The sequence below is a fragment of the Mytilus edulis genome, chromosome 6, assembly GCF_963676685.1.
Source record: "Mytilus edulis chromosome 6, xbMytEdul2.2, whole genome shotgun sequence".
In the NCBI taxonomy this organism is placed as follows: domain Eukaryota; kingdom Metazoa; phylum Mollusca; class Bivalvia; order Mytilida; family Mytilidae; genus Mytilus; species Mytilus edulis.
Window position 1 is genome coordinate 7,782,982 of NC_092349.1, and position 12,328 is coordinate 7,795,309.

General features: G+C 32.0%; 1 protein-coding gene across 1 annotated transcript in view; it reads left to right on the forward strand.

Annotated features, from left to right (window-relative positions):
* The window catches only part of LOC139529040 (uncharacterized), a 75,728-nt gene that overhangs the window by 55,350 nt on the left and 8,050 nt on the right, over positions 1 to 12,328 (forward strand). The window contains exons 4-5 of the mRNA XM_071325275.1: positions 9,675 to 9,950; positions 10,679 to 10,729. Coding sequence (XP_071181376.1) covers positions 9,675 to 9,950; positions 10,679 to 10,729 — 327 coding nt within the window. The remainder of the gene's footprint in view (positions 1 to 9,674; positions 9,951 to 10,678; positions 10,730 to 12,328) is intronic.

Below are 12,328 nucleotides of genomic sequence, written 5' to 3' on the forward strand. Positions count from 1 at the left end.
ACTTTATTTTTTTCGAAAAACTAAGGATTTTTTTACCCAGGAATAGATTACCTCAGCCTTATTTGGCACAACTTTTTGGAATTTTGGATCCTCTATGCTCTTCAACTTCGTACTTGTTTTGGTTTTATCAATATTTTGATATGCACGTCACTGGTGAGTCTTATGTAGAAGAAACGCTCGTCTAGTGTACAAAATTATAATCCTGGTACCTTTGATAACTGTCTGCAATGTTCCTGTCACAATATTTCTCTGATAAGTTCACTTACTGTTGACAGTTCTTTAGTCAGAACTCTCCATCCAATGTCACCATCAGGGTAACCGTATATAGCATACTCAGTAATCAGTATTACTAATAAATCTTCGTTCACACCAGGGAACGATTTCCGATCATTTATCTCAATTCTACATACGTACACGTGGGCGCTTTAACTTTCAAACATATTAATATTTCTAAATTTCATTCTACAAATCTGATCAGCCTCAATATCACCAAATCGACGTTTCAATGCAGAATACAAAACAGATACATTATAAAGATATCTGCGTGGTAAATACGAAATATATTCTATAGCTTTACCACTCCATGAAGTAACCAAATAAAAAGCCATATCACTGGGTGACCAATTAAAGCTCTCACCTAAAATAGAAAATGTCATCCAGAAACCTTTAAAAAGGTCAGTACCGTCAAACTCTGGTAAGTCACACCAGCTCATGGTTATTATGTATATCAAGATAAAATGCTGAAAAATATAAGTTATAGGCAAAAACATAAAACGTGACAATGTTGATTTCTTTCCAATTTGAACCTTAGATTATCATTTTATCCTTGATGCTTACATCGACAAAAATGCTTAATTATTTTCCTTCCACGTTTTCCGATTAAATACTTCTCTGTAAATTATATGGTCGAATCCGTTACAATTCCAATATCAGTTTTAAAAAGATGAATCTTATTTGGGTATTCCAATGCCGTATCGTTCTTCTGTTGTACTGTATACATTTGGTCACGATCAATATGTCAAAATAAATTTGTTCACGGTACCTTCGTTGTTTAATTTCATATGTCCTCCCCTATTTAAAAACATTCCGTTTGTATTAAAATATAAATCATTAAAGTACCCATTATTTTTATTTCATGTTTGCGTAGATCCGTTTCTGTTCGCTGCCCACAATGTTGTAAACGTAGAATTCCGAGCGTCAATAATTTATAAGTTAACACCATCTTTGTAGAAAATAACAGCCACGATTTATTCAAACTACATATATTATACAGACGTTTCAAATACAAAAGACACAGCATAGGGTGCTATAAACAGCTACGTATAAAAAAAACTAGGGGTTATTTCCCGACTAAAAATAATCATGGAGGGAAATCCCTGTTTACGTACTTAATTTGTGAAAAAGTATCATGTTTTTTGTATTTGATTGTAAAAATTAGTTAATTAGCATTCAGTTAAAACAGGTTGAATGATTGAAATAATTTTAAAAATTATGTTAAAATACATGTTTTGAGGGGAGACATCACTGTAAACATCCTGTTTTTCTGGCAGTGAAAATTGAAAACTTATTTGTAGCCACTGTAGCTCTTTTCGGAGCAAGGCGACCGTACCCTGAAACAAGATTATTTTGAAATACCAGGTAAAAACCTATAAATTTCATACAGTTTTGATTATGTAAAATATGCATGGATCATGTCTTCATGGGTGTGCACATGGCCTGGTTTCAGGTTTTTTATGTTCAAATTAGGCCTTTTTTCTCCATGTTCTTTGGATGGATTTTGTTCATATATTAAAAGTACACATTATTTTTATTTCATTATTAACAAGAGACCATTCTGAATCCAGTGATATCTAGTTTTATGCAAGTATCTTTATTAATCAGTCCACCACTAAGGGTCACTTATGAATGGTCCCTCAAAATATGACGTCATAGAAAAAACTGATGATTGCACCCTTACACTCTGACAGTACAAACATTCAGCCATCTTGTTCATTCGGCAACACATCTCTCTCTCTCATGTCACTATCACACAACGTCAAAAATTCCGGAAACAACGTCAACACTGTTTTGCGACATTACGGACATGTAGACAAAGTCACTATCACAACAAATACGTTTTGTTAACAACAATTAAGTGTCTCTGTAATGCCGTTAATTCGTAACAGTGGGTATGTGATAAAAGAGCTAGATCATCAGCAAAATCAATATCTGGTAATGTTGATGTAATGTTCCATCTTATTCATCTTGGAGCATCTTCTGTTGTTTTTCTCATTACCCAGGCAATGACGACATTGGAAAGCAGAGCAGACATCTTTGTCTAACTCCTGTTTACACCTCAAACCAGATATTGCTTTGCCCTACACTGCAACTGAAATTGTTGTAGACACATTTGATAAGCTCAATTATTTCTTTTGGAATTCCATATGATCTGAATATTCGCCACAATGTCTTTCTGTTGATACTGCCAAAAGCCCTCTGAAAATCCACAAAGTTGAGCTGCCTTTGCCATTATGTACATTGTTCAATGATGTTACGTAAAACAAAGATTTGATCGATACAACTTCTACTTTTACAGAATCTTGCTTGCTCCTTTCTTCGCTGTTTATCAACTGCATACATTATTCTTTGAATAATATTTTTTGTCATGATTTTACTTGGAATTGACAAGAGGATTATACCTCGCAAGTTGTTACAATCATTTAGATTTCCCTTCTCGGCTAACTTTATTATTACGCCTTTGGTCCAATCGTTAAGTATTTTTGTTCCTTTCCATATTGATGAAAATAGTGTTTGAATAATTCCAGATGCAAGTTCTTGGTCGACTTTGAATAGTTCTGTATTTAGATTGGTCTGCCCTGGTGATTTTCTATTTTCCAACGATTTTATTGCTGTTATTATTTTCTGTCTGTTTGGTTAGTTGATATTTATTTAAGGAATGACTGTAATATTTTTTCTGTCTATGAAGAATAGTTATCAAAAGTACCAGAATTATAATTTAGTACGCCAGACGCGCGTTTCGTCTACATAAGACTCATCAGTGACGCTCATATCAAAATATTTCTAAAACCTAACATGTGCAAAGTTGTAGAGCATTGGGGATCCAAAATTCAATAAAAATGACCACGTTATTTATAAAATAGCGTCAGCCAATCAGAAGACGCGTTACATCCAAAATTAATTTTTTTTCTAAATCTTGAAGTGCCTCAATTGTAATTGCTTTTTTATCTGGAGCTGGTCTGTACTTCTTTAAAGTGTTCTGCCTATCTGGCTTTTTCCCTCTCTTCTTTTGTCAATAGCCTTCCTTTATGGACATCATTATTGCTTCGAAATTTAACACAGATTTTTCTTATTATCTTGTGAATTATTTCCTGTTCACCCTCTTCGGCTGCCTTTTCTGCTTGTTAAACAAGGTCTTCCATGTAAGCTTGTTGTCTGCTCTAGCCATTTGTTTGACATTTTTGTCTAGTACTCTGTAGCATGTGTCTTTCTTGTGGCCTTTCTGATTTTGTGTCGAGTATTTAAAATATAAAACAAAATTTACATACCACATATTGAAGCTGCCAGGAGAGGAGGAGAGCTTTACAATAAATGAATGTCAAAATCGCCCGAATAAAAAAGATATTATAATCAATTTAGATTTTTTTTTAAATGTTCGCTTTACACTTGAATTTGATCAAAATTATCAGTTTGCAGCATCATACCGATCAATTTCACAATAGTATTATCTATCGGATAGAAAGGTTAAAGTTCTTTGTGTATGTATGGAAGTAAACCGGAAATGATAAAAATATTTATACAAAAAGTCCAAACGCAATCATTTCTATTTTGTTCATACTATTGAGTGTTATGGTCTGAACGATACTGAATGCATAGTGATAATAATCTTGGTACGCTATTTTCACTTTTATTTCTGTTAATTGGTGGCTTTTAATAATAAATTCTTACCAATTTGAAAATAAGAAGATGATTGCTAGTGAGATAACATTCACTAAAGTTGAAATGAAGTCAATGACGTAAAGCATGTATAGGCCTTCAACAATGAGACCAAACATACCGTATCGTCAGCTATAAAAGACCCGATAAGAAAAATATGAAACAATTAAAATAATTACAGCCGATTCCAGTGTGTAGGCAAATGTAATACCTTTGGTTAGCTAAGGTATACTACCCTCCTTTCGAAGAAGCCTAGTCTTACAGACAAATAGATTCGTTATCTGTCGGATGAGTCTACTTTTAAAGGCGGGTAGTTTACATGACCTAATAATGACTTCGGGGTTCAGCTAGCAAGCAAGCTAACCAAAAATATCACCTTTGCATTCACACTGAATGGAATCGGACGTAAATTAATACCAGTATTAAACGCCCTATTGACAAAATATATTCCACTCCGTTAGATAAAATTTTCAAAACACTGACCTCCTTTAATCTATATTTCATCTCGAATTTTATAGTGAATTTGATTTTGAATGGCCAAACTGTTTAACTGGCAAAATTAATTGATTCAATCAAAACCTGAGTAAAAATTAGTCAAGACTTAGTTGATCCTTAGTATCATATGAATACAAACAGACACCACGCGTGAAATCATAAAGCATAAACAGAAAAACACAGATGACCATGTCTTAAAAACAAACAAGTAAAACAAACATAACATAGAAATTTGAAAATTGAGCAACACGAACCCCATGAAAAACATATGGTGCCCTTGAAGAATCAAGAGTTTACACTTCAGTGCTTTTTTAAAATTATATTTAAGATAAAACTGAAAAATAAATGAAATCGATATCAAAATAAAAAGAAATACTTATGTTTGAAATCCAACAAATAAAATTATTTATTGTTATATTATTGTAGGAGAAAAAATCGATATAATTATGACTGACTATCTTGCTTTTCTAACTGGACGGTATTAGAAAAATAAGCCTAGTTCTTTGGTAATCCTAAACGTTTTGTAGATTTTGTCATCGACACTCATCATCATTGATAAGATAAGTCGTTTAACATTGTAAGCAAGAGAACGATGAAACTACTTAGCAATGGAGAGATTAGAAACTAATTTTATGGTTTTTTAAAACCTATTCTATGGTATCAGAAAGTACCATTATTTCATCGTTCCTCATGATACATCAGAAATTAATTATGCTAAAAAAATGTACAAGTTTAAAAAGAAATAGACACTCTTTATCTTCCTCTATAATAGTTTGATCTGTTGGCTCGTCCTGTAGTTATTCCTGCAGCCGGACTTGCACATGTTAGGTAGGATCATCTATTTTTGAAAATTCGGCGCTAGAAAGGAATATCAGGCTCCATTTTGTAAAGCACCAGGAGAAGTGTAAACTAGTAAATTGCAGCAAACTTAAATCGACGTCAAAGTGTATGATTCCAACGTTATGTTGAGTTTTACGTTAGAACACATTTTCATGTGTAACCAAAATTGAAATTTCTCAACTAGTTTTTCACCGATCGTTTTCAAATTTTTTACATTGAGTTGGCATTACATGTAGTATTTTCTGTTTAATTAATGAAAAATCTGATAATTCTTAAAAATTTTGCCATATGGTCGTTTTTGCTTGTCAGGCGTCAATTATACATTATTAAATATATATTTTATTGAATATATATAAAGAAGTTGATTTTCAAATTTGTGTAAAATCTGGGAACAGTAACGGTTAATATGTATGTTCCTGGTAATATCTATGGTTTAAATATCCTGCCATGTGATAAAAATAGTGTTATGCAAAACTACATCATAAAACAGACATGACAGACAATATTAAAAGTATTTGCTATGAATTTCAAATGGACACATGATTAAACATTTGCAATTGTTACAAACCAGTTCTTTACCTTTGGAAGTTGTTTTAGTCTAGAACAAGATAAATATTACCACTTCAAACAGGAACTACACATTACACTGGCTTCCTTTGAATCTGCGTCATGTGTGCATATGTTACATATGTAGAAAGAGTTTTTTTTTTCTCTTTATATACGCTCTTAATAGCTTCCCACGCATGTTTTTGACAATACTTTTCATGTGATACACATGATACACACATGTGATCATGTGTTTCACATGCGAATGACATGCGCAAGGAAATACACATGTGATACATGCGTGATTACTGCATGTAAAAGGCAGGGTGCCTGTATTAAATATTTTTCAAAATGTCCTTCTATTTGTCCAATTACCATGATAATAATGATGATTATTGACATGTATCTTAGTTCTAATGTGAATTAAATGTGTTATACATGGGTTTTCCATATAAACAGGCAAATTTTGTTCAGGTAAATTTCATGCGAGATTCACCTCAAAAAAGCCTATACATGAAATTCATGTCGAATTATTCATGTGAAGGTAACGTAAATCGAGATTTCATATTAACTTTTCTAAAATGAAATGAAGGTAAATTGAGCATCAATCACACAAATTCACAGTATGTGAGCATGTTTAAGTAAATGCTAATATAGTGCACATTCTATTTTGATATATATAAATATTCTTCTTGGTCTTGACTATGTGTTCATACTTCTATTGTATTTTACTTTCTTGATCCTTAACAATACAAATAATATTATTATTCTCAGAGCATATATATGTCTCTGGAAGAATTGAGAATAAGGATAAACTAATATAAATAAAGAATATTCAATCATTTTCTATTATTTATAACTCATTCACATTTTGTTCCATTCATAATCAAATAACTGTGCTGAGGGGGGCATGGCGGTGAAGTTTGGAAAATTGACAACTGACGATAATTTATTAATTACTCTAAATCAGAGAATGCATTTTTGTCCAAGGTTAAACAATATATTTTGTTTTATAATTTTCAACTCATGAACTATGCAAACATTTTTAACACTTATCTTCTCATTATATTCAACGAAAAGCTCACCAGTTCTTATCGTCACATGTTTGTCAATATGACCTATCAAATCAAAGTTTTACTTACCAAATTTTCCGTGAAATATTCTAAACCATTATAGGTTGCCACATGTTAAGCACATGTTCCTAACTGTTTATCATTTACAGTACCTGAATTCACTCATGTATTTTGGACACAGGCACTCGTCTCAAAACAAAATTCCTATACACTTTCTAAAGGTTTATAGGGAAAACAAATTCTGAGACGAGTGCCTGTGGTTTTGGAGGTTTTTTTAGATGGATTTAGAGCACTCTGTCCCTCCCCTTTTCGTGGGCAAAATTTGATTGATTATTTAGGGTATCACTGAAGCATAACAAGAGAGGCCCCCCCTCTTTAGCAGTCAGTGGGCTCGTTATGCAAATTTCTGGATTCGTCATGATCACTGACACATTTTTAGTTTTTATGTAATGGTAAAGTCAAACGGTTACTGCCGTTTTTATCTTTCGTTCTTTTGACTTTCCTCAATGTATTAGATGTATGGTTATAAACTACTACTTTAATTGGTATCCTGTTTCGATTTCACGGTTAACAACAAACCCACAGCTAAAGAATATGTACTGTAATTTTGTTTTTATCTTGTCATTAAAAAGTTTATTTCACCTGCAGGCCGGAGAAATCTGTCCAAAATTTCATAACAAGACTGTTAATGAATCACAGCTCAAAAAAGTTATCACTGTTGATCCAATATACAAATCCGTGGTTGATCTATTCTTAAACCACTCAGTTCTTTGGTACCCTAAAAATGAAATACGGCAACATTTATATTTACGGTCCCCTTAAGTTATAAACAGAATAGAGAAATGGGGGACATTTTATATTCCACATGTTATAACTTTGAAAGAACACAAGCATGTGTAACTTTTGACAACACCTGTAGGACACTGAAAAGCTGGTTAAACGTGACGGTGGTAAGTTTATAACAGTAAACCCACCATCAAATGCTTGCTTGAAACACAAGTTAAAACTAAATAGAGGCAGGTTATTATCCAAAACCAAAGATGAAGAAATGTATGATAAAGTTATATGGTATATTATTCTATACATTGTCAGTGGCGGATCCAGGAGGAGGGTTCCGGGGATTGGAACCCCCTTTTTGTTTTCGTACGATCAATGCATTTGAATGGGAACATATAGTTGGAACCCCTAGATTGGGACCCCCTCCTTTTTAAAATGGCTGGATCCGTTCCTGATTGTATAAGCCTACGGGACGAAGTATTTAGACTAAGTGACTAGTGTTTGTCATGATTCAAACACGATATTAGTGTTTCTGTCCCCTAAACCGTATGAGCCGCATTGAAAAGGATAGATTACCTCAGACCTCAAATACTCTGAAACTTTTTCAAATACTTTATATATGCTCATGTAAATGTTCTTGTTAGCATAGTTTTGTACTTGAACAGATAGTCAGAATGATTAACAATCATGTATTGGCAATGTTTAACAATCAAACCAGGTAATTTTTAATTTAGCCTCACATGTACAAATTATGTTTATGTATATATACATTCAGTCATTTTTATAACACAAGGGTTACAAATAAGAAAATCCTAAATAAAATATGCAAATCTATAGTTAAGTGCCATAACTTACTGTATGAAGCACCTGTTTGGTCTGAGACTAGTCTGCTATAACATATATGTGTTATAGTATTCTCATATTTGGTTTAAGAATTATAAGGATTAAACACATTTTTTCGAGAGATTATTAAAGTGTACATCCACAAATTCCACCCTATGACTCTACAAGAAATAAACTTAAAACTGTTTGTAGTTGTATCTAATCCACTATCAAGGGAGATAATTTATGCCAAATAAAAAGATAAGTATTAATCATTTGATGATTAATATATGTGCCCTTTTTATGGAGAATCTTCAGAAAAAGGTGAACAGATGTAATGATTAAATTATTAAAAAAAAAATGAAATAGATATTGGAATAAGTAAAATTCAGGTGAATTTGTATTTCATACATGTATGTTACAAAAATTAAATTCAAGAATGCTAAATTTCTCTAATGAATTCCAATTTTTAATTCAGATAAAATTAAATATAACTTTTTCACATGAACTTTGTTATCGTGAAATGTTGATGTGAATTTAATGTGAACTATTCACATGAATTTCACTGAATATAGATTGTTTTTAAAGTATAAGTAAATTAAGATTTTCAATGGAATACATGTCTTGCAAGATATAAGATGTTAATAAACAATTTTTATTTTTTAATTATTAATTGAATTTTTTTCTTGTGAATTTCACGTGAATAATTAAATGTAAAAATCATGTGAAAAATTTAATTTCATGTCAACAAAAATTACCTGTGTAATTTACACATGTGTTACACATGCATTTTACTATACATGTGTTACACATGCAAATATCACATGTGTCACATGCGTTATCCAACACATGCGTGACACAGGTGTATTTCTGACACATGTGATTCACATGCGTGTGTTACGCATGTGAACGCATATGTATCACGCATGATTCCCTTGCGTGGCAAAAAAACATGTGTATTACGCATGTAACACGCCTGTGACACATGCGTTTTATGTACATACCTGACACATTTGTGGCATTTTTGCCCAAGTGGTCCTTTGACTAATGTTGATTCATTCGAATAAGGAGGGTTCTTTTATTGATTTTTGTACCGTTTTGGAAGAAAAAGTTCTTATACAAAACGCTCAATACACATAAAAGAAGAAGGCCATTTTTTACTATCCGTATTTGTTACCACAATTGCAGTTCAAGTTAACCAAGTTGACATCACCAAGCATCCAAACAAAAAGCAGTATGATCAAAAGACAAACAACATAACCCTTAATTGCAGAGGAACTGGAAATCCTCAACCAACATACACATGGTTCAAAAAGGGGCAAAATGACAGCTTACTTTCAAATAAAAGTGTCTATGTTATTACAAATGTCATCAGAAACAGAAGTGGAGTGTACATATGTGAAGTTTACAACAGTATAGATAACATAAATTTCAGAAAGGCAAAATCAGTGGAAATTCATATAGGTGAGTTTAATATGATAGTGTGTGTGCTCTAGGGCCATTATGGTACATCACGTGAATTGGACTATAGTGTTTGTATTGCTATAGCTAAGTTGTTTTAAATGACGCATTACAATCATTCTTTTCTGTGTTACTGTATTTTCAATATTGTGTGTCAATACAATTATTTATTAAATCAAACTTCTATACTTTGCTGAACGGATCTGTTGAACTATGTAGATAACAGATTGATATTCGAATATCTTATCCCTTCAGTGTAAAATATATGAACATTATTCAAATAAACCCAATCAACAAAATTCAAACGAATAAGGCTAGAATCTTCGATAAGGTCGGAGTTACCTGTTTTGATTCTAACAATTCTATTATGCATCGTGAACCAATACAGTGATATATCCAGTGAACGAAAGCAAAAGAATGGAAAATTGACAATGTCATACTAAAATTGTATATAAATTGATTTAGATATGAGGACAAGACACTTGTTTCTGAAGTATTAACAATATCAAGCTTTATGAGATATATGAGACGCCAGAACGCGTGAAATTTGTGAGTGGCAAAAAGGTGAACACTGCATTAATGCTCGTCTTTTTATCGTATTAGGATAATAATGTTTCGGCTTCACATGATCCTTTACTACTTTTTGCAGAAAAAAATATTTGACATGATGATTTTATGACGCATTGATACATTTATATGATAAATCTTTTACACATTTCCCATGTTTACAGTAGACGATTTGCAATCATCACAAGAATCTGGTTGGTGGAAGTTTGTTGAAGGTAATGCTGTTGTTCTCTATAATGAATCTCTTTAAATTTGCACATGACCATAATAACAAGTAAATAAACTCATCATAGATACCAAACATACTTTATGCATAAAATATTATACAAACAGAAGTTTCAACATATTAGTATACAATATTCTCAACTTTACAGAAGTTAAAGTTTTTCACGTAAATTTGATAAATACGCACAATTCTATAGTGTATGTTAAAATTGAGAAAGGAAATGGGGAATGTGTCAAAGAGACAACAACCCGACCATGGAGCAGGTTCCGATCGTACAATGTTTTGAAAGTCGACTGTTGCTTGCTGACATGGTGTGATCTTGTTTTATCTTGTGATGTTTTATCTTGTGTCTTAAATTTTGATCGCAGTTGTCTCATTGATTTCGTTTGTGTTATATTTGTTCTCAATGCTATATGTTGCATTTCTGTAAATATTGTTAATGTAATTTCCAATAGAAACTCCTTTTACGACTAAAACTGTACCACTTTTACTATGAAGTATAAAAAAAAAATCATATGATAATTCTAGAATGGAAAAATCATATTCTAGAATGGAAAAATTATATTCTAGAATGGAAAAATCATATTCTAGAATGGAAAAATCATATTTTAGAATGGAAAAGTCATATGCACTACAAATTTTTTCAAAGGTCACAAGAAAGAGCTGTGCGGCATATTTTCAACGTTTATATGCATGTAATTCTAAGATTTTAAACTAACACTAAATTTCCTAACTATCACTACATTGACCAATTTCCAAAGATTTTAATATAAACAATATGCATATGTGTATTTACTGGTAACGTTCCCAAGTTATGTCTCTATGAGATGAAACAGAGAGATATTATATATCTCCTCAAAAGAGGCGTTGTTTGAGAAACAGCTGTATTTACAAAGTGCAACCTATAATATCTTACAATTGTACACCTGCATAAGGTGATAGTTTTTTACTTTGATCGCGGATATTACATTTTTGTTTTTCATTAAGATTTATAATTTATATCATTTTTTTTCTTTAATAGTTTATCCAATATCCAAAAGATATTAAAAGTTGAGAATACGAGATCTTGTCTAAGTCAACAGTTTTACATATGACTAAATTTTACTATTTCAAAAGTTCTTCGCATACGATATGAAATAGATATAGGAAGATGTGGTGTGTGTGCCAATGAGACAACTCTCCATCCAAAAAACAATTTAACAAAAGAGTTAACCATTATAGGTCAATGTACAGCCTTCAACACGGAGCCTTGGCTCACACCGAACAACAAGCTATAAAGGGCCCCTAAATTACTAGTGTTAAACTATTCAAACGGGAAAACCAACGGTCTAATCTATATAAAATTTAAAAACGAGAAACGAGAAACACGTATAAATTACATAGACAAACGACAACTACTGTACATCTGATTCCTGACTTAGGACAGGTGCAAACATTAGCAGAGGGATCAAACGTTTTAATGGATTCAAACCACTAATTTATGGCCCGCTTTGTTTTGTTAAATTCTACCATTTCAAGCACTAATTGCTACTTTGTTTTAAGTTTAAACAAAGTGGCAGTCATTTCATGTCATTACTTTACCTTATAT